This window comes from Sebastes fasciatus, chromosome 18, assembly GCF_043250625.1.
Source record: "Sebastes fasciatus isolate fSebFas1 chromosome 18, fSebFas1.pri, whole genome shotgun sequence".
Taxonomy (NCBI): Eukaryota; Metazoa; Chordata; class Actinopteri; order Perciformes; family Sebastidae; genus Sebastes; species Sebastes fasciatus.
Window position 1 is genome coordinate 2,630,238 of NC_133812.1, and position 23,372 is coordinate 2,653,609.

The window sequence follows — 23,372 nt, forward strand, 5'->3', positions numbered from 1 at the left end:
CATTCTTAAAGGTCCCATATCATGCTCATTTTCAGGTTCATACTTGTATTTTGTGTTTCTACAAGAACATGTTTACATGCTGTAATGTTAAAAAAACACATTATTTTCCTCATATTGTCTGCCTGAATATACCTGTATTCACCCTGTCTGAAACACTCCGTTTTAGTGCATTTCAACGGAATTGCAACGGAATTGTGTTGCTAGGCAACAGCTTCGGTCAATGTTTACTTCCTGTCAGCTGATGTTATTTACATCCACTGCAACAGGAAATAAACTGGGACACATTTAGAATGTTTACGTTTAAAACCGTGTAATGGTCTAAGTATTGTATATTTGTGACATCACAAATGGACAGAAATTCTATCGACTTGTTTCAAACGCACAATTTCTGAATACGGGCTGTGTGTGTTTCTCCGTATATTGAGCGTTTTGATAGTTTAACAGTATTTATATAGCACTTAAACCTGCTTTATAATATAAAAGACCTGAAAATCTCACTTTTTACAATATGGGACCTTTAAACTATAGTGTGAGGCTTCAGCAGTCTGAGTTTGTCAAATTGAGAATGTTTTGTATTCCGTTAGCATGACATTAGCTAGCATATTTTTGTCCTGATGATTGTATAGTTGTCATTTGGCCTTTACATCTTAATGTCATATAGCTACCCGTTTGTAAATTGGACATCAGCCTCCAAAGATTTACATATTTTGAACTGCTGACAGGTGTTCACTAACACCAAAACACATCAGTGACTGTAATGGTTGGCTAGCTGTCAAGGTCCTCCTAATTCATTAAGTATCGATATCATAAACTGATTTCACTTTTGTAATATATGGCCCCTTTTCCTCTGTCAGCTTCTCTTTATATGGACATTTGTCTTTTGCACGTACTTTATACATTCCTGGTGATGAACGATTGACACATGAATGTGACAGATAATGACAGTCTACCGTAGCTCTGTACGCTACACTCCAAAAATGGCGGCGCGCCCAAAATGCTCCGTGATTCCCATTCCCTATAGAAATTTTGCTCCATTGATTTGCTCCTCCACACGCTCAGTTATGAATATTATTCCATTTCTGCAAATAGATCCCCTGAAATGTTACACACTGTTCCTTTAAAGGTCCCATATCATGCTCATTTTCAGGTTCATACTTGTATTTTGTGTTTCTACTAGAACATGTTTACATGCTTTAATGTTCAAAAACCCTTTATTTTCCTCATACCGTCTGCCTGAATATACCTGTATTCACCCTCTGTCTGAAACGCTCCGGTTTGGCGCATTTCGACGGAATGGCAACAGAATTGCGTTGCTAGGCAACAGCTTGGGTTCATGTTTACTTCCTCTCAGCTGATGACATTAGCATACACTGCAACCAGGAATAAACCGGGACACATCTAGAATGTTTACATTTAAATCTGTGTAATGGTCTAAATATTGTATATTTGTGACATCACAAATGGACAGAAATCCTGACGGCTCGTTTCAAATGCAGAGTTTCTGAATACGGGCTGTGTGTATTTCCTGTGGATTGAGTGTTTCGATACTTTTACAGTATTTATATAGGACTTAAGCCAGCTTTATAATAAAAATACATAATGAAAATCTCACTTTTTTATAATATGGGACCTTTAAGTAGTGAAAACTAAGACTAGTGATGAGCCACTACATTATTCTCAACAATGAACTGAAATCAGATAATGCATCGATCTGGGTTGGAGAAGACTATGTCCAGCATCAACGCACCTACATCCCTTTTCTCTTCTTTTACTCTGCTGAAGTGAAGGTTACTGGACTTTGTCTCCAAAAATGACCAGAGTATAACTGAACTTGCTACACTTCAGCTCATGTTGCAGTGAAGATTAGACCAAACTCTACAGCACAAATCAGCTCAGCACAGACTCAGTGAGTCTGAACAAGGGGGGGGGGGGGGGGGGGGGGGGGGGGGGGAGTCCTTTCACATTTCACAGCTGATAGCAAGAGTGAGCAAGCACAGAGGGAGAGAGAGAGAGAAGCCCCAATGTGGCCTGTTCCCCAATGCGTCAGGACTGCAACACCAACACACAGCGCAGTCATGACACGGGGGGGGGCATCTAGGAAATTACGCATGGCCGTTCAGCTTCAGTCGCCCAGGAGCAGCTGGAATCTATGTGAGACATAGGTCGAGCCTTTTGAGCTTTATTGCTCGCTATTTTTTTTCCAAATGACAAACCCTTTCCAGTAACGTTGCGGCCGAACGCGGCACTCAGTCAGTGTTCATCAGACAGGTAACTGATGGAGATGTAATTGGAAAGGCTGCGTCAAATGAGCCAGTAAAACACTCTCATAGGGCAATCATCAGGGGTCTCCCGCGAGGGCCCGCACCCTTGACATCGGGGAATACATTATAGGAGGTGATCTGACGATGTGGCCTTTTCTTTTCCTGGCTGTTCTGTCATTTAGGTGAAACGTCTTTCTAGAACTTTTCTCACAAAGCAGGACACCGGCAGTAACTGAAATATACTTTATTCCTTGAGGAAAAAAAAGAAAGTGATCAACATCTGGAATTTATCAAAATACATAAAGCCCAAGAATGCATGACAGAAAAACAAGTAATAGGATTAACTGTGAGGCTTTAAAAAGCCATTTATGTAACACTAACATTCAATTTCCGGCCTTATAAATCAAAATTGTGCGATTACACAACGGCTGCCCGGCGAGGACTACTTCCCGCGGTTCATTCATCCACTGCCAACCAGTAATGAACGCTCGACTCGTAATGGGTTTTCTATTTAATTGCGACATAAACATGATTAACTCGAACCGTGATGGCAAACAGGTTTTTAAATCCGAGACGAAAGACACAGGAACTATTTAAGAGATACCCAGACATTCAAATTTTTCTTAACCAGACACATGTATACGGAAGCCCTGAAAGGCAAGCGAGATTTCTTTTTTGTGGTGATCCATTTTCTAAGTCTGATCTCTCCTGTGTGTATGACTTAAGAATAGGTGAAAAATGTTTTGCCAGGATAATCTTTCTAAGTTCCTTTTTTTTCTGTGAAACAGGAGGAAAAACAATTCAGGCGGAGGTTTATTTTTTTTTGCTTCTGTATTAAAACGGGTAAAAAAAAAGAAAATTAGGCTGATTTTTCTAGGTTACTTTTTTGCTTCTGTGTGGAAACGGGGAAAAAAAAATTTAGGCTGATTTATTATTATTTTTTTAATTTATTTAATTATTTTAATTTTTTTAATAAGTCTTGTTGTTGTGATATTTATTTTGACCAAACAGAGTGCACCAATACCCCATGTTTTAAATCGGACTAAGCATTCAGGTTTTCTTCTAGGTGAAATTGAATTTCTCCATGCATTCGGTACGTATAGACCATTTCAACGGCATTGCATTGCTAGGCACCAGTTTGGGTCGATGTGTACTTCCTGTCTTTTTGTTTGTAGTTCGCATACGCTGTAACAGGAAATAAACTGGGGAAATTTGGAATGTAACCGTTTATAACTGTGAACTGGTCTATATTGTCTCTTAGCAAGTTACATTACTGTCATGTCAATTAATGTTCTTCCACCGGTTTTCACTATGAGGCAAAGAAAAGAAAAAAAGGTAACTTAGCAAAATCGGCCTGAAAAGCAAAAATTCCACCTTTGTCACAGAAAAAAAATATTTAGAAAATGGTTCACCAGAAAAAAAAAAAAAGTCTTGCTTGCCTTTCAGGGCTTCCGTACATGTAACATTAAAATTTTAAATGTCTCAGCAGGATTGTTCTCATTTCTTGCCAAACTGAATTATTACTTCTTGCTGAAACCGAGTACACTGACAGGTCACTGGTGGTACCCATTTGTTTCAATGTGGAAAGCTAAAAAGACATGCTATTGTTTGTGTGTTTTCTTTAGGACCAGTTTATGGAAAGGAGCAGACTAAAATTTGACCTATCTTTTCCCTTAGCGATAAAAAAATGTTTGCATCTCAAATTGAACTTGTCCACAAAATGTTCTGGCCTCATCCCCAAATGACTTTGCTTTTATTCCTCGCACCCTCTCACGCCGTCTTCCTTATCTAAATAAAGCGGAGAAGATGCAACAGCATTTCCTGGTGTGTACCAGATAAAAAACAGCCATTATCTCCCCCTGATGCTGAGAAAACATACTGAAGACTAAACAGCAGTAATCATGTCCCGAGAATATTGTCGTAATAAATAAAACAATAATGTGCGCGTGTGTCCAGATAAAAACATAGTCCAGGTTCAGTCCGTTCCGGGTCCGTAGAGGTCCTTCACCATATACGGACCCTCCAACTCATAGCCCATCTTCCTGTAGTAGTTCCTGGTTCCTACACCTGCAAAACACAGAGGAGAAGACAACAAGGTCCTCAGTACAGGAGAAGACAACAAGGTCCTCAGTACAGGAGAAGACAACAAGGTCCTCAGGAGAAGCACAGAAATGAAAAAAAAAAAAAAGTAACACTGCTGCTTTACATTATGTTATTGATTAGGGATGGAAGAGGCCCTACGATACGATATTATCTCAATACAATATTATCACGATACTTAAAGCTTCAGTAGGCAGTATATTTTTGGCATCATTGGGCAAAAATTCCATAATAACCTTTCAGCATATTGTAATTCAAGTGTTCTGAGAGATAACTAGACTTCTGCTCCTCCTCTTGGCTCTGTTTTCAGGCTTTAGAAAATCTAGCCTTGATGGGAGACTTTGACCAATCACAGGTCATTTCAGAGCGAGAGAGCGTTCCTATTGGCTGTGCTCCGGTCATGTGACTGGAACTTGGCGTTCCTTCTAGCCATCTCAACCTGATCTCAACATGGCTGCCAGGTCACAAACGTTCTCATTTCACAGCTAAACCGTGCACTACAAGATGATTCTGAAAACATGTGAGGAGAGAAATAGGCATTAACGTAACAGAATATTGATTCATATTTAATCACTGCTGCCTAGTTTGACCGTTTGGTCGGAGGTCGTGAGTGATTGACAGCCGGCAGCTGGACAGCAGACCTCAGATCAGCTCTGACTGCTTGTTTTCCTCCGGTCTGTGAAATCTCACAGATGCCGTTAGGAGCACTAGAGGACACAGAGCAACATGATTTTTTTCAGGTTACCTGTTTCATGTACTACTGTCACGATGTAGCGACCGTTTTATAAAAATAACTTTTTATAAACATATTTGCTCCAATCTCGCCTACTGCAGCTTTAATGCTCAGGCTGATCGGAATCCTTCAAAAAAATTCCTGAATCCGGATCATGATCCGGATCGCCACCAAAATGTAATGGATTGTTCATTGTGCCACACCCCATCCCTCCAAAAAATATCATTCAAATCCATCGCAAACTTTTGGATGAATCCTGCTAACAGACAAACAAACAAACGGTGGAAACATAACCTCCGCCATGGCCAAGGCGGAGGTCAAAATTTAAACAGTGTTTTTGAGAACCGACACAGTACCACAAAACACAATATTGCGATATTCAACATACAACCTATTATATTTCAACATTTTCTTCGATCTCTAATGAATATGAGTGATTGTTACAGCGTCGGTTATCCAGAGCTGACTCGTGCTGTTTGAAAAGCTTCTCCTTCCCTTCGTTAAATTCCTGCAGCAGGACACACGTTGACAAATCTACCGCCTCTGATCGGAGATGTGCCGCACCGGAGCGCAAAGCCATTGCGCACGGCCTCCCCCCGCTGCGTTTACCTTCATTAAATCACGTGCAACACACACCTCTAACACGCACCCGACGGGCCCGTTACAAGTCGGCACTCTGCTGGTTTATGAGGGGAGATATAGATAGAGATATAACGTTGCAGCACCAGGGCTCATTAATCCTCTGCGTCACAGCCTCTTCACTAACTTATTTCAGCAAAAGTGTTGTGTTTCATGTTTTATTTCTGAAATGCATCCCATTAAATGCGATATGATGTGGGGCCATTTACAATGTAAGATGCAGTAGAACTGTGATGCAATCGTGTGAACCGCTTCACCAAACAACCGTTTTTTGAAATGATTTGCTTTTATCATCATTGTACTAATTAAAAGGTCTAAAAAAAGAAAAACCCACACCATCTGCCTGTCTGGCTGCAGATTTGTGGAGCCAGACATGTTTCACATCGCGCCGCCATACAGACAACAATGTCTAAGGAGGAGATAAATGACGCTCTCCTTCCTGTGCTGTTTTTGTTTCTCACCTGAGATAACGGCCAATTTGCTCGACCCGTGTTCATCTCTGGAAATCCTCTCCGCCTCCTCCATCAGCATCATGCCAAAACCCTGAACACGAAGGAGAGGGAAAGGAACAGATAAAGAGAGTTATCAGTCAAAAGCTTTGAGCTACTTGTGCCTTATTTTGTGGTTAATCTCAGTCTTGAACTTTTCATAGAAAAAAAAAAATACGAGCCAGGAGTGATTACAGTGTCGGAGAAAAACAATCAGATTCACAGCTGGAGGAGAAATCAAAGTGGTTGGGCGTTTACTCTATGTGTGAAAGTGTGTAGCCACCTGATGCTGGAACTTGCTGGGGTCTCGGCTGCTGACGGGGACGACGCTGCCGTAGACGTGCAGCTCGCGCACGATGGACACGCCTCCTTTCAGCTCCGCGCGGAAGGACTGCGGGGAGCAGCGGCGCAGGCGCAGCAGGCCGATCAGGATGTCCTGCTCCGGGTCCTCGTACGAGAGGAAGGTCTCCCAGCCGCCGTTGGCCACGTAGTCCCTCCGCACCAGCTCAACCTGAACACACGCCATTTGGTAAATAGAAGTTATGATCGGCGTCTCGAGCAATACGACACCACAGTGTTTCCTCCATTGATCTCTGACTCTATAAAAGCGAGTGCACTTCATCTCCAGGACGCCGTCTGTTACCTGATAAGGTCGGACTTTGTGGTGGATCTCCTGTATGCCCACTTCTCGCGTCCTCACGTCTCGACACTGCACACAGAGAAACAAACACATTTGAAATTCCACACAACGAGGCTGTTTGAAATAAATGATATAACATGCTGCATCAAGCTAGTTATAATCCTTCAGACACTCAACCAATCAAACCCAAATAATAAATTCAATACTATTTATCGTTGTCATTTTTCAGCAATACATTTTCAAGTTTCAGTGTACTTGCATTTTGGAAATATCTCTCCATGTGGTAGTTTTCATTGTTAGTGGCGGGGTCCGCCACTGTCCTCATTTTTCAACAATAACCATCCAGTATATTTATGCTTTATAAATGCATCTCAATGTAGTAGTTTTCAATGTTAGTGGCGGGGTCCGCCATTCTTGCGCTGGATTCAAATTGCCTTCACATCAGGGGCGGAGCCAGTAAATGTAAACATTTGGGCCTCAGCCCAAACCATAAGCCCATAAGCTAGTTAGCTAGCTAGCTAGGCAGCAAGCTCGCTCACTGAGGTGACACGACTGAATGAAACACGACACACACACACAAGACTACAACCCCCCCATGACAATGTCAGGGCGGAACCTATAGACGGCGACATTTTCCTAGTAATAAAATAAAATAAATAAACTAGGACTGTCAAAGTTAACGCGATGATAACTAATAATTTCATTTTAACGCCACTCATTTTCTTAAACTCAACTTGCGATTTTTAGGTTGTAGCGGGCTCAGTTTTGAATCTAATCTAATGAAACTAGAAAACCTCAGGAATCCATCGGTACCAACCATGTCATAATAGTTCGTCGGACAGGAGGTTAAATAACGCTCCAAACTTACACTATATTTTGGCGAGGAAAAACTGGCATGGCCATCTTCAAAGGGGTCCCTTGACCTCTGACCTCCAGATCAGTGAATGTAAATGGGTTCTATGGGTACCCACAAGTCTCCCCTTTACAGACATGCCCACTTTATGATAATCACATGCAGTTAGGGGCAAGTCATAGTCAAGTCAGCACACTGACACACTGACAGCTGTTGTTGCCTGTTGGGCTGCAGTTTGCCATGTTATGATTTGAGCATATTGTTTTATGCTAAATGCAGTACCTGTGAGGGTTTCTGGACAATATCTGTCATTGTTTTGTGTTGTTAATTGATTTTCCAATAATAAATATATACATACATTTGCATAAAGCAGCATATTTGCCCACTCAAATGTTGATAAGAGTATTAAATACTTGACAAATCTCCCTTTTAAAGGTCCCATATCGTGCTCATTTTCAGGTTCATGCTTGTATTTTGTGTTTCTACTAGAACATGTTTACATGCTGGAATGTTCAAAAAACACATTATTTTCCTCATCATGTCTGTCTGAATATACCTGTATTCACACTCTGTGAAACGCTCCGTTTTAGTGCATTTCAGTGGAATGGCAACGGAATTGCGTTGCAAGGCAACAGTTTGGGTCCATGTTTACTTCCTGTCAGCTGATGTTATTTACATACACTGCAACAGGAAATAAACTGGGACACATTTAGAATGTTTACGTTTAAAACCGTGTAATGGTCTAAATATTGTATATTTGTGACATCACAAATGGACAGATATCTAACGGCTTGTTTCAAATGCACAATTTCTGCATACGGGCTGTGTGTATTTCTCCGTATATTGAGCGTTTTGATGGTTTAACAGTATTTATATATCACTTAAACCTGCTTTATAATATAAAAGACCTGAAAATCTCACTTTTTACAATATGGGACCTTTAAGGGACATTTTGAACAGATAAAAAATGTGTGATTAATTTGCAATTAATCATGATTAACTATGGACATTCAAGCGAGTAAATAAGTTTAATCGATCGACAGCCCTATTTTTTAACATGAAGACAGGTTCCTGCTTTGCGTGTTTTTTTGGACACGTGCAGTGAATTGCGTTATGCTGCAAGCTGGTTGGAAAAGTTTTGAAAACTCAGTGGGGAAACTAGGCTGAATAACTTGAACTCGGCACAAGATCACAGTGGAAATCCAGTGCAATATGTGACTCTGTCTGTACAAAAACAAAGGCTCAGCCTGTAAAAAGAGAAGTGATTACGAATGTTGTCTTTGATAATGAATAATAGATAAATAAGGTAGTGAGGACAAAGTAGAGCCAAGCAAAAAAAAGTTGTACTAGTGGGGGGTGGCGGGTCTTATTTCAGCCTGACAGTCAATAAACGCCCTGCTTGTTTCTAACAGAAGCTTGCAGGAGGCTCTTTACCCCATCGGGGTTTTCTGATGAACAGTTCAGGTGAGTCTTTTTATCCTGATGGATGTTGGTGAGGGGTCGCCTGCTTCATGTGTTGTACCGGTTGGTTCGGTGCACCCTTCCCTGGTGTTTTCAGGCTGGATGAACTTTCTACTTTCCAACATAAATTCAATAAATGTGGAAGGGAGGGTGCTCTAATTCTACGCTCCAACAGTTCTAAACTATACTTGGCATATTTTTTAATCAGTCATCTTACATAGCATGCAAATTATTCTGACAGTCTAGTCAGCATTTGTCTTGTTGGCAGCCGCCACCACCACCAAAGTAATATGGAACCTGTTTGGATCGCATCCCAGCTGGATAAAGTCTATTGGCTTCCTCGCTCAAAATAAGCTGACATGGTGTCTTTTTAGTTTAATACGAGAGGCCTTTGAGTCTCACCTCAGTGCCCATGTCTTTCATCCTGGCCAGTGCCAACTCTCTCAGGTTGCCGTGCTCCACTCCGGAGCTCACCAGCGGCATGGGGATGTCCCTGATAAGGCGGTATAAGAGTAGGGAGAGACAGATTATACATAAGATGATGGACGAATAGCTTTAAAACGGGATATTACAGATGTAAACACATCAACATAAATCTATACCTGGGGGGTGGATTCACAAAATATCTTAAAGGGGACATATCATGCTAATTTTTTAGGTTCATACTTGTATTTTGGGTTTCTACTAGAACATGTTGACATGCTTTAATATTCAAAAAACACTTTATTTTTCTCGTACCGTCTGTCTGATTATACCTGTATTCGCCCTCTGTCTGAAACACTCCGTTTTGGTGCCTGTCTCTTTAAGAACCCCCTCCTGAAAAAAGCCCAGTCTGCTCTGATTGGTCAGCGGTTTCCGGTCTTCCACATGTGCGCTGTCGCTGTCTTCACAGCGCCAATTCGGCCGGGGACTCACTGGGTGTGTCGACTATACGGAGTTTAGCTGCACTTCTAGCAGGGACTGTATAGTTGTGACATCACAACGGTATAGAAGTTCTGGTGGCTCGTTTTAAAAGGCGTTTAAAAGGCACAGTTTCTGAATACGGTTGTGTGCATTTCTCCGTGGATTGAGCGTTTTGATAATTCACATTATTTATATAGCAACTAAGACCTGCCTTATAATCTAACTATAAAGCATGGAATCTCTGTCTGTCTGTGTGTCCTTCCCATATTTAGAGAACCATTCATCCGATCTACTTCACACTTGGTGGGTGTATTGCTGGGGACCCAAGGGAGTGCAGTGTCGAATTTGGTGCAATTTGGAACATACATATTCAATATTAATAAACTTTGAATAAATAAGCGACCAGCACTCTGTTCAGCAGGGGTTCACTTTCTGCGGGATGCTATATTTAGCTTGCTAACACGCGATAACATTACAACCAAGCTTTTCTTCACTTCCCTGGAGTCACCGAGCATGAGCGGATAGCCTGCAGGAACAGCGCCACTCTGCCGTTGCAACTCAATTGTGTAAGTTTTTGCCATACTAACTTATAACTCTACCACCAGCAAAATACCTCCGCTAATTAAATCCATGCTCTACTTTATAACTGCAGTGGTTATGTCAGAGCAAGCGACTAATATACCTATTTGGAAATGATCTCCGCTAAGTGTATTTCACCGATGTTGCAGTCAGTACTACTTGCCAATGTGTGTTTTTCCCCCCGTGAGAAAGACTGTATTTCCCCGCTGTAAAACTTGATACTAACTAACACTAATAACACTACCGCCAGCAAAATAACTCCGCTAATTAAATCAATGCTCTACTTTATAACTAAGGTGGTTATGTAACAGCAATATGCTTGTATGGAAATTACCTCTGCTAAGTGTATTTCACCGGTGTTTCTGACCGCGAGTAACTGCGATTTCGTTGTTTTTTTCCTGTTAACCAGAGTGTATTTCACCGATGTTTCTGACGTTGAGTAAGCGTGATTTGGATGTGTTTTTTCCCGTTAATCAGAGTGTATTTAAGTGATGTTTCTGACCGTGAGTAACCGCGATTAGAGTGTGTTTTTTCTCCGAGAACCAGAGTGTATTTCACCGGTGTTTCTGACCGCGAGTAACCGTAATTTGGGTGTATTTTTTCCTGTTAACCAGAGTGTATTTCACTAATGTTTCTGACGTCGAGAAAGCGCGATTTGGATGTGTTTTTTCCCGTTAATCAGAGTGTATTTCACAGATGTTTGTGACTGCTAGTAAATGTGATTTGGGTGTTTTTTTCCCCATTAAGCAGAGTGTATTTCACCGGTGTTTCTGACAGTGAGTTGCCGCGACTTGGTTGTGATGCACTTATGTCATGGCAGGTGTATTGCTCGGGAACCAAGGAAGCGCCGCATCGAGTGTGAAGTTGTTTGCATAAGCGGTTCTCGAGAAAGCTGCAAGCAGCAACACCACGGGCCGAGCATTCAGCCCCGTCTGAACAGGCTTGTTTTCAACGAGAAAATCTACCTTTCTACAATATGGGACCCTCTATGTATATAAGTAGCTCCTAACTGGCGGAGTTAGGAGAAAAAGAACAGGCATGTCAGTCCTTAATTTAGGACTCCTAAGTTTTTGATCTAAGAGTAATTCACAAAGTATTTTAGCACTAAAAGCAGTCTGAGAGAAGTTAAAGGCAGTCCAGAGGACTCTTGCCACAAAGACCTACTAGTATGGAATTCCTCTTTTAATGAAGCTTTAATCTGCAGTCACTTGTGTCCACTCATTGTCTCACCTCTGCACGCGGTAGACTCGCGTCCAGGGCGGCACCAGCGCCAGGATCCGGGCCACCAGGTCCACCAGGGCGCTGGGCGTGTAGCTCTTGTACCGGCCCGTCTTCCACAGCTCGTACAGACCCGTACCTCGGATCACCAGCGTCGGGTACAGCTTCAAACCATCGGGCCTGAACGCTGGATTCTCAAAAAACTCCTGCGAGGACAACACATAGATGTAAGATGTTAAGGCACTGCAGCTCGGTCTGGAAATGTTACGGCTGAACAGAAATTCTCACAGTCACAGCCACCATTAGGCTTTTGTTTGTCGTCAGTCTTCTGAAATGGAGATTCTGACACAATCTGACACGCTCAAGTAGTTCAATGCGAAGAACGACAACACTTAATCAATGTATTTGACATTATCTGTTTTACCACACTTTATGGACTGACATTTAGTGCCATATCTGTGCTGTTGAATTTGACCTTACGTAGCTTCTTATTTAAATTAACAAAAGGGAAATGAAGGTGGTTTCAAAAGAAATTCCTGAGTATATTTCAGACGGCATCAAAGAAAAGTGGCAATAAAATAAAGGCTCCATTTGCAAAAGGCACTGACTCCTAAAGCGTAAAAGCCAGCATCAGTTGAGCTCGTATGAAGCCGAGGCCGCACGGCAGTGCTCGGTTATTCAATTGAAGGGAAATGTTGGTGTCTGGTTTAGTGCGCTGAAGGGAAATGAGTGTGATTTCCAGTCATTCTCCTCCTCCCTTCTCTTCTCGCTATCGTGATCAGAACCGTGAAGATCTGGAATGGAGGCACATTCTCCAAAATAGGCCCGCTATTATCAGTATCTCATGATCTCCCTCTGGTCACAGCTCATAATCACAGGAGGACACATGTCCCACATGGCTCTGCACTAAACCCAAAGGGAGGGGGGGAGGTGGGGAATCTGACAAATAATAATGCTTCACTACCAAAAAAAGGAGACTAGACACTATTTTGGGGGGATTCTGCCCCTGCTACCACTTTCGGATCACATATCAGAGCTACTGTTGGTTCGGTGGAGAGGAACCCTGTTAAGGACGCCTCCCCCGGGACAGGGAGCATCTGTATGTGGGAGATAAGTGAGAGGGGGATCTCTGGGCTGGGAGGAAGTTGTAATCGAATTTCATTATCAGGACAGCCGTGTTAGACGCGAGGAGGATGCAAAGCTCTCCTGCTGCTGCTACGGCTCCTAAACGGGTCTGTGATCCAGGCTGATGTTATGGGATCAGAACAGTACAAAACAAGGACGATAATGGCTAAAAAGGAAGCATGTTTGAATGTGATTAATGCAAACAGAAAATAAAATAAAGAGATCCCCGTTTCCTTAAACTGGCAACCCAGTACTGAAGATGTGTGCCGAGAAGGCCTGAAGGGAATTACTATTACCAATATTTCATGTTTCGTATCCAAGTAAACGTCACTCCACTGAAACCTCAGCTGCTATTTGCATCAGATTTGCACCATTTGCTTCCCATCCTCATCAAATTGGATACTACAAGCAAACAAAACCTTTGAGCTGGAATTCTCATTCATCCATTCGTTCATTATATGTTCCTGCTTAATCCTTTTAAGGGTCATGGGGGCAGCTGGAGTCTTAGTGTAGGACGGCACTGCACGATAATGGCTAAAATTATCACCACCGGTTATCGAGATAACCAAATTTCCAAACAAAGATTGTTTTAATTCCCTTAAAGCACCTATGTGTCCATTTATTTATGTGATTATAGCACCTTTAAAATGAATCTGATGGCTTGAAGGTGCTAAATTCCAAATCTAGAGCAAATCTATGATTGAAGGATTGCCTCTACATCTAATTGATTTCCAATAATAAATATATACACACATTTGCATAAAGCAGCATATTTGTCCACTCCCATGTTGATAAAAGGATTAAATACTTGACAAACCCGAGATGCTTAGTTTGGATCCTGGAGTGAATATGTTTAGGAGCTTGCACATCCCCCCCCCTCCCCACTCACTCGCATGAAGCGTGTCATGGAAGATTAGGTATGATGAGGAAGAGCAAAGGGGAGCCACGCACAAGTTGTATGATCTGAAAATATCAGATTGATAAGAGAGGAGGGAGGCAGAGAGGGGAGACGGTGTGATTGGAAGAGGACAGAGACAAGAGAGAGGAGATGGGAAGAAGACAAACCGTCGAGAGAAAACTGGATAGAAGAAAAAGATAAAGTGAAAGATAATGGAGACGAGAGAAAAGCGTGAGGGGGGGGGGGGGGAGACAAACAAGGAGGAGACGGGAGAGAGAACATATTGAGAGTGCACACTGGGAGGAAAAAGACAGCAGAGACAAAGGAAGGAATTAAGTCTAGAGGGAGAAGTGACAGAGGAAGTGTTACGGGAAAGCAAAGAAAGAGACTCTGACGGCCAAAGACACATTTAATCTGCTTCCCCTCGCTGTGCCGACCTGCTGCTGCCCCCCGTTTTACCATCAAACACACATTCACACACACACACACACAGGTGGTTCAGTAAACACACACACGGAGGTAATGTCACGAATCTGTGGGAAGACACAGACTTCCACAACCTTGTGAAAAATGAAGCACTCAGAGCTGTTGATGCTCAGAAGATTGGAGGTGTCCTGAATGCCTTCATGGCTAGACAGTACATTCCCATTTTCCTCAGTCAGCGCAAATAACAACACACAAAAAATAACCTCTAAATATAGTGCTTTGCTTTCACACAACTCTAAAAATAACTCCAGGTGCACTCCAATTCAGGAAAAATCACTAAGATAATTGTTAAATCTCTACTTGGTTGTCCTCTTTCCATCATTAAAGGTCCCATATCATGCTCACTTTCAGGTTCATACTTGTATTTTGTGTTTCTACTAGAACATGTTTACATGCTGTAATGTAAAAAAAAAGAAAAAAACATTATTTTTCTCGTACTGTCTCCCTGAATATACCTGTATTCACCCTCTGTCTGAAACGCTCCGTTTTAGTGTATTTCAATGTAATTGCAACGGAATTGCGTTGCTAGGAAACAGCTTGGGTCCATGTTTACATCCTATCAGCTGATGTTATTCACATACACTGCAACAGGAAATAAACTGGGACACATTTAGAATGTTTACGTTTAAAACCATGTAATGGTCTAAATATTGTATATTTGTGACATCACAAATGGACAGAAATCCTAACGGCTTGTTTCAAACACACAATTTCTGAATATGGGCTGTGTGTATTTCTCCGTATATTGAGCGTTTTGATAGTTTAACAGTATTTATATAGCACTTAAACCTTCTTTATAATGTAAAAGACCTGAAAATCGCACTTTTTACAATATGGGACCTTTAAATTTGGTCAGCAGTGGGGACGGATATTATCACATATATATGTCGGCCGATGAGTAACAAGAAATTGCAGTATAGAAATGCCAAAGATATGGTTCACGTAATTTAGGAAGAGAGTCTCCATTCCCTCGTTTTTTTTCCATCAGATTTAAAAATAGTTTAACATTTTGGTTTTGTTCATAGTCCTACGGTCGTGTCTAGAAGGTAACCCGCCCGCAAATTGCGAAAAACATGCAAATTGTATTATAACTTTGGACAGAGCCAGACTAGCTGCTTCCCCCTGCCTCTAGTCTTTATGCTAAGCTAAGCTAACTGTCTCTTGGCTCTATCGTCATACTTTAAGGACCAGTTTGCAGGTTTTGTTAGCATCTAGTGGTGTGGTTGCAGATTGCAACCAACTGAGTAGCCCTCCGCTAGGGATGCACCGATACCAGTAAAAGTACTTACATTTAGGTACTCGCCGATACCGAGTACCAGTACGAGTACTTCTCTGTGCCAAAAGACCCTCGTTAACAGCCAGCTGGAGGGTGTGAGCGACACACGGCAGGCTGGGGAGTCCCGCATACGAGGCGGTGCGCCGCGAATGGTTCTAGGTCGGCTTGGAAAGGCTCGGGGCGAAGTTTGCTCGCGGCTGCAGCTTTACCGCGCTCCCTGCCCGGACCTTGCCGCACCGTGGACAAAGGGCTCGCTGTGCCCTCTCTCCCAGACTGTCGACCGGGGCGGAATGTCCTCAGTGTGCCCCAACCACATCGCGCCACCCACCCGACCCGTCTTGAAACACGGACCGAGGAGTCTAACGCATGCGCGAGTCAGAGGTTGCAAGCAAAACCCTATGGAGCAATGAAAGTGAGGGCCGGTGCGCGCCGGCTGAGGCGGGATCCCAGCCCGGATGCACCACCGTAAAGTGGTATCGGTGCCGTTGTATCGGAGCCGTTTTGCGAGTACGAGTGCATGAGCACAGTATCAGACCCGATACCCGATACTGGTATCGGTATCGGTGCATCCCTACCCTCCGCTCATCTCCTACCTTTCCAAGACTGTGGTAATGTGAGCCGCCGAGTGCAAAACCGTGGTAGCCCTGAGGTATCTTTCAGGACCTTCGCCTCACCTAATTTGGGAGCAACAAAATGCACGCCGGCTGGCGCTACCACGGTTTTGCACTCTGCGGCTCACGTTACCGTAGTGTCAGAGAGTCGGAGAACTACTGTGGCCGAAAACATGAGTCTTATTATCAGGCGGTTATACACTAAAACTAAAACATAGTTATGAATATTATACTCCACTTCTGCTAAATACTACACACTGGCCCTTTAACGCACAAACATGAGAGTGGTATCGATCTTCTCGTCTAAATTCCAGCAAGAAGGTGAATAAGCGTATTTCTGAAACTGTCACAATACTCTTAACTTTACATCATAAAGTGTCCAACGCCCTGTGAATCACCACACTGCCTGTAATCCGGAAAAAAGTAAATTCAAAACACAGAAACAGCTCAATTAACAAGCTAAGGAGAGAGAAGATGTTGCTATTGTTGGATCCGAGACAATGAGTGACATCTTTTGGTACGAGTCACAGGGGTGCGTCAGTCACACCCGCACCAATTAGTCAAATCTTTTCTTTTCCTTCATTGTGTTGCTAATCACTTGATTTCTGTTTTATCAATGTAAAAAAAAGCCAAATGAGCCGACATTGCTCACAGCCTCAAACTGAGTCTTCATTTACATCCTACGGTCAGGCGTGTCGGGAGGGAGCGTCGTCTGATTCTGCACATTCACATTATGGCTGTGTTTCCAATCAGCGCTGTAAAGTGAGCCTGCTGTTGAGAGACATCTGACAGGATTTCTCTATCGAGTTGCGTCACAGTCGGGACTGTGAGTCGACTGTCAAAGCTTTTTCCGTGTCTATTTTAAGATGCTACATGTAGGACTTACTTGTTGCTATACCACTGTGAAATAAGCAGTGGTGACGCACACTGATGCCAAGCAAAAAGAAAAAGATATGACTGCTAATGTCACAAACAATAAACTTAATGATCGACTTGGTGTCAGACTTTACCGGAATCATTTCACGTCTGTAGTCTGAGTTGTTTCTCATGTTTTCTTCCATTTTTTTCCCTGTTAAAAGGATTTTTTTTTTTCTCAATAAAGTGACACTTGGCACCTGAAACTCAAAAGAATAGACCTCCAAATGATATGTAAGGATTTTAATTATTGTGTCATAAATGGACCACAAGTTCCAGCTCAACTCACTGCTGTGAGGATATAACTATTTTATATTGAAACAAATGCACCCCAACATTAAAGGGATAATTTGGCTGTTTTGAAATGGGATGTATGAGGTACTTTTCCATAGTCAAGTGTATTACCTACGGTAAATGGTAAATGGACTTGGACTTATATAGCGCTTTTCTAGTCTTCCGACCACTCAAAGCGCTTTACACTACATGTCAGTATTCACCTATTCACACACACATTCATACACTGATGGCAGAGGCTACTAAGGTGCCAACTTTGCCCATCAGTATTTAATCTAAATACTCATTCACACACCGATGGCTATGCCTCCGGGAGCAATTTGGGGTTAAGTGTCTTGCTCAAGGACACATCGACATGTGACCCGGAGCAGCCGGGGATCGAACCACCGACCTTCCGATTGGTGGACAACCTGCTCTACCCTCTGAGCCACAGCCGCCGGTAGATGACGGTTGGCACGCCCCCCCTGTACACTTGAACTAATATTGATTTCTTTGGCTAGAATACGTTTTGCTGCCGTCCCCGTCCACAGCACTGTATTGCTTTGCTTTGGTGTCGGTACTCCTGTCTGTTTCTCCAAACTGGGGGCGTGCCAACATTTATCTACTGTAGGTAATACACCTACTATGGATAAGTACCTCACACAACCCCACTTCAAAACACCCGGACTATCCCTTTAAGAGGAATACAGTTAGATAGTTGGATAGACTATGCAGTGATTGACATTTGTTGTCGCAATCCAATTAACCTCTTCGATCAGCTCAAAGCCAAACATGTCTGTGAGTATGAGGAATGTGCTTTGATGGGCGCACTGGTGATCCAGTGGTTAAGCTACAAACTATGTAACGTCCCTGGTTGGATTCCCGCCGCGGACCTTTGTTGCAAGTCATACCCTTCTCTCTCTATTTCCCCATCTTTCCTGTCTTTATCTACACTATTAATCTGTCAAAGAAAGGCGAAACTGTCACAAAAAAAAGAAAATAGTTTAAAAAGAAAAAGAATGTGCTCTGACACCAGTAGCTCTCCCTCATATAAAAAGAAAAACTACAATGCAGATATTGAGACCTTGTGGTCTGAGTCACTGACCAGTCTCAGTCCTTATGATGAAGCCATTGGTGTGAGGTACTTGCACAGACTGCATTACACATCGATTCATACATGCTGTCCATCCAAACTGATTTAAGCCTGATGGCAATGGTTAAAACCCCAAAAACATGGTATGTAACACAAACATTTCAGCCATGCCAAATGCACGACTCACGACTAAAACTCGTGCACAACCATTATTTTTCTCTATATATAGATATATAAAGCTGTGCGTACGCTTGTGCACCAGCCTCATTTGCACTCCCACAGTTATAGATGAAGAAAATAAAAAAAACATGTGGGCATTTGATGTTTCTGCAAACCACAGGATACATTGAATGTCGACGTTTCTGAACCCAAAAAACACGTTTCATAAATACATTTCATATCAGCCGCGTAATCCTGCTTGCAGAAACGCCGTGTTTAATGTTGTGAAACGTCAGGTTAGAAAAAACATCATGGTTTGTGTTGAAATAATAACGTTACGTTACATAACTTAACATAACTACGTAAATAAATAACAATCGTGTACTTTCTTACACAACATTACGTAAAACCCGTAACAACGTTATGTAAAAAGCGTAACAAGCGTAACAATGTTAGGTAAAAAGCGAAACTACGTTACCTAACAAGTGAAACTACGTTACGTAACAAGCGAAACTACGTTACATAATAAGTGAAACTACGTTATGTAACAAGCGTGACGTTATGTAAAAAGTGAAACTATGTTACGTAAAAAGCGTAACTACGTTATGTAAAAAGCGTAACAACATTACGTAACAAGCGAAACTACGTTGCGTAACAAGCGGAACTACGTTACGTAACAATCGAAACTACATTGCGTAACAAGTGTGACAATGTTAGGTAAAAAGCGAAACTACGTTACGCAATAACGTTACGCAACAACGTTACGTAACAAGCGTAAAGTCAACGCTTACTTTTGGTTTCACATGGGACATGACCAGCGGTCCCCTGGGTGAAAGTCCTCTGTTTGTTTGACCCATCCACCACCCCTCCCGGGCCCCTCTTAGTGGACGTTACATTCGTTATTATACAGCGTATAATTCTGTATAAATAATCGGTTAGAAATAACAAATAAAATATTTCTGAATGCTTACTATAAACTGCTCCACGTCCCTCTCCATGCCCACATTTGGCAGATCCGGCATCATGTGGGCGACTACTTTGAAGCCGGCGTCCTTTGAAAGTTGGAAAGATTCACATACGGCTCGCACCGTGTGGCCTCTGGAAGAAACACGCATATACAAGTTTAATTACAACGCCTGAAGGTAAAAAGTAAGAAAAACATAATCTATACATCACAAACAATCAGACCGGCTGCCATCACGCCATGTCTGCTTTCTTATCTCCACGCTGACTTACTGACCTGTTGGTGTCTCGGGCGACATCTTCGAACACACTCTGGACTCCTATCTCCAGCCGGGTGCAGCCGTAGCCCAGCATGTCACTGAGGTGTCGCTTCAGGCAGTAGTCGGGCCGCGTCTCGATGGTGATTCCTACACACTTGGTGTTACTGCGCTCCGAGTACCTGCAGGAGAAAAAAACGTTTCAGTCATTCCTGTTTGATATCATTCCTGCTCTTAATATGCTTACATCTTATAATATAATTTGCTTGCTTTGATAACGCTGTTTTTTTATTTTTTTTTATTTGACTATTTAGTCTATTCTGGGATCATTAAGCAACATCAATTTACATGCTGTGAGTTTGCACGGCTCATTATCCCAGACACTAACCTCACATTAAGGACACACTAAAATGCAATAAAGGAAACGGAGGATAGAAAAATAAATGTTTGTTATATGTAAATGTGAAATGAGACATTAATGAGTGTTTACTTTGTGTCAAAAGCAAATTAAATACTTGAATTGTTCAGTCATTTAGAAGTCCTGACTGTAAAGGGATGGAGATTTATTGCGTCTCGTAACATTTGAAGTTATTCTTGTCACTGTATTTACAGGTTAGTATCTAGCTATCAATTAAACGGGCTATAATCAATATTTTTGTAATAACTATTGATTAAATGGCTGTGTGTAATGTGAAAGGAGTCTCTTGTATTGATGAACCCACAAATAATGAACTTCATAATATGTCAAAGGGATAGTTTGTGTGTTTTGAAATGGGGTTGTATGAGGTACTTATCCATAGTCGGTGTATTTTCTACAATAACCAGTACCAGTAGTTCCAGCACAGGAGCAAAGCAATACAGTGCTGTGGACGGGGCCGACAGCACTGTATTGCTTTGTCAGCCACCTAAAAAAATCATTATCAGTTTAAAGGGACTGTTTGTAAGAATCAGAAATGTTTGTTAACACCTGCGACACCTGTGGCCGTTAAGTCAGCGTCGGGATCGCGCTTGTGCTCGCTCTACATAGACATGAACGAGCATCGCTCAAAACAGTGAGGCGACACACGTCAGCTAAAAGCACAATATCACTCTATATTTCAGCTGCTTGGCAGTAATGTTAGCTGACCAGACGAAGGTCTCTCCATGAATCAATGCTGATCCTAGTGTTGGCTTTTCCTGCCTCAGCCTCCCGACCGCGGCCGGAGGGAACAGGGGAGACGCCGGAGTTTTGGTCAGAGACGATAACGTTTCTCGCTGCACAAGACACGGGAAACCTCTGTTGGTCTGGAGGAGCTGCAGCATTTATTTCTGCACAAACATTCACTAGATATTCTCAGAGCTACGAAGTCTTCTGCAGTGTGTAGTGTGCGCACATGCACGTGAGGTGGAGCGAGCTGAGTGAAGGCAAGCAGGCAGGCAGAGGAGCAGAGTACAGCAGAGACTCCGGTCCTGGAGACCAAAGCTACGGTCTACCCCGCAACCTCCGGCCGCGGCCAACACTGTTTTGCAAGACGGGCTTCACTAGATAGAACTTTGCGGTTTTGGTGCTTCCGTGTAGTTTGTGTTGGAGTCTTGTCTGAACAGCGTAGCCACACACGAGCGCGCATGGGACACCGACCCGGGTGATTTATACGTGTAAGAAGTTACTAACAGTCCCTTTAAGTGTACGCTTTATTTAGAATATTAGCAAAACTACATTGCATAACAAGCGAAACAATGTTACTTAAAAAGCTAAACTACGTTAAGTAAGAAGCGAAACTACGTTTTGTAACAAGCGAAACAACGTTACGCAACAAGCATAAAGTCAACGCTTACTTTTGGTTTCACATGGGACACTTTACCTTGCTGTCAGATAGCCATTTCCGATGGGGAACTGAAGCAGTAATATCCAACTATGCTCTTGTGAAAGCCACCAAACTCCATTGAAAAAAACTGTAATTTTACCTCGCCGAACACGGAAGTTGCTGGTCTACCGCTGCCTCGATCAGTTAGTTTGGTTGTGGCATTGTGGGACGTTGGTTAGTTCAAATTCACCAAATTCACACAATAATACAAACTACAAGTAGGAAACTGATCAAGGCTGTGGTAGACCAACAGCCTTTCTTTTAGGTTTCTAAAATACGTTTTGCTGCCGGCCCCGTCCACAGCGGTGTATTGTTTTGCTTCCATGTGGTAACTCCTGTCTGTTTCTCCAAACTGGGGTCGTGCCGACTGCCATCGACTGTAGGTAATACACTGACTATGTAATAATAAGTACCTCAATCAACCCCACTTTAAAACACCCGGACTATCCCTTTAATGCTGTGTTTCCACCTTGTTGCGTTGCCCTCCAACTGGGAATAAAACAGTTAATGTAGGTTTTAATTAATTAATCAATTTGTGCTGGTCGACCCCAAGGGGGCGAGGCCAACAGCGTTGAGCAACAGGAGTCGGCTGTAGCATTAATTGGACAAGCTATCCAACGATTTCCCATGAACCCTTTTTAATGACTTTTCAACTACATAGCAATCTCCACTCTCAACCCCATTACCACACAGACTTTTAAAGGAAGACTAAAACTAAATATATATTGTATATATACATTATGGATGGGAGATTTGATTCATTTTACACATGGTATCTGTCAGAGGTGTGGACTCGAGTCACGTGACTTAGACCCGAGTCACAAATTTGATGACTTTAGACTCAACAAAATCAAATAAGACTTGCAACTCGACTTGGACTTTAACACGAGTGACTCGTGACTTCACTTGGACTTGAGCCTTTTGACTTGAAAATACTTGATACCTTCTTCACAGCCCAAAGATTAAAAAGTGCTATTTAAATAGTGTGCGCACGAAGACGATAAACTGCCCAGTACCCGAGGTAACCGGAGATGTTGGGTTTATATACTTTTGAAGAGATCCTTTATTGATTTGTTTGGGAAGAAGACCTACTCCTGGGGAAGTAACTGAACTGAACAAACTGAACTTCTATCTATTGTTGTTAATTGCTGAATCCCAGAGAAGTTGATGAACTCCGGACTCTTTATTTTTGGTGAATATCACTTGGAATTGCATTTGATTATCTTACACTTAACTCCACTTTGGTTGAACCAATCCGACAGCATCCAATCAAGTTGCAGAAGAAAACCACGAAGAGCCAACGTTACGTTAGTGAGCGCTTGTTGGCGCCAGTTACTCTGTTGTTAAAATGGCATTATATTTGGTGAAGAGCACATTATGACTTGTTTAGGACTTGGGACTCAAAGTTTAGGACTTACGACTTGATTCAGGAATTGATTCGGGACTTGACCCGGGACTTGCCTGCCATGACTTGGGACTTGACTCGGGACTTGCCTGATTAGACTTAGGACTTGACTGCCTTGACTTGGGACTTGACTGCCTTGACTTGGGACTTGACTTGGTACTTGCCTGCCTTGACTTGGGACTTGCCTGCCTT

The 23,372-nt window shown here is 42.5% G+C and overlaps 1 protein-coding gene and 1 long non-coding RNA gene across 2 annotated transcripts in view; both read right to left on the reverse strand.

Annotated features, from left to right (window-relative positions):
- Positions 1–23,372, reverse strand: part of LOC141756264 (uncharacterized) — a 214,979-nt gene that overhangs the window by 155,000 nt on the left and 36,607 nt on the right. The gene's annotated exons all lie outside the window — the stretch shown is intronic.
- The window catches only part of elp3 (elongator acetyltransferase complex subunit 3), a 29,288-nt gene continuing 9,788 nt past the window's right edge, over positions 3,873–23,372 (reverse strand). Inside the window, exons 8-15 of the mRNA XM_074615834.1 lie at positions 19,952–20,113; positions 19,683–19,809; positions 11,888–12,081; positions 9,578–9,668; positions 6,865–6,930; positions 6,505–6,732; positions 6,195–6,276; positions 3,873–4,328 (exon numbers count right to left, since the gene is read on the reverse strand). Coding sequence (XP_074471935.1) covers positions 4,237–4,328; positions 6,195–6,276; positions 6,505–6,732; positions 6,865–6,930; positions 9,578–9,668; positions 11,888–12,081; positions 19,683–19,809; positions 19,952–20,113 — 1,042 coding nt within the window. The 3' untranslated portion in view covers positions 3,873–4,236. The remainder of the gene's footprint in view (positions 4,329–6,194; positions 6,277–6,504; positions 6,733–6,864; positions 6,931–9,577; positions 9,669–11,887; positions 12,082–19,682; positions 19,810–19,951; positions 20,114–23,372) is intronic.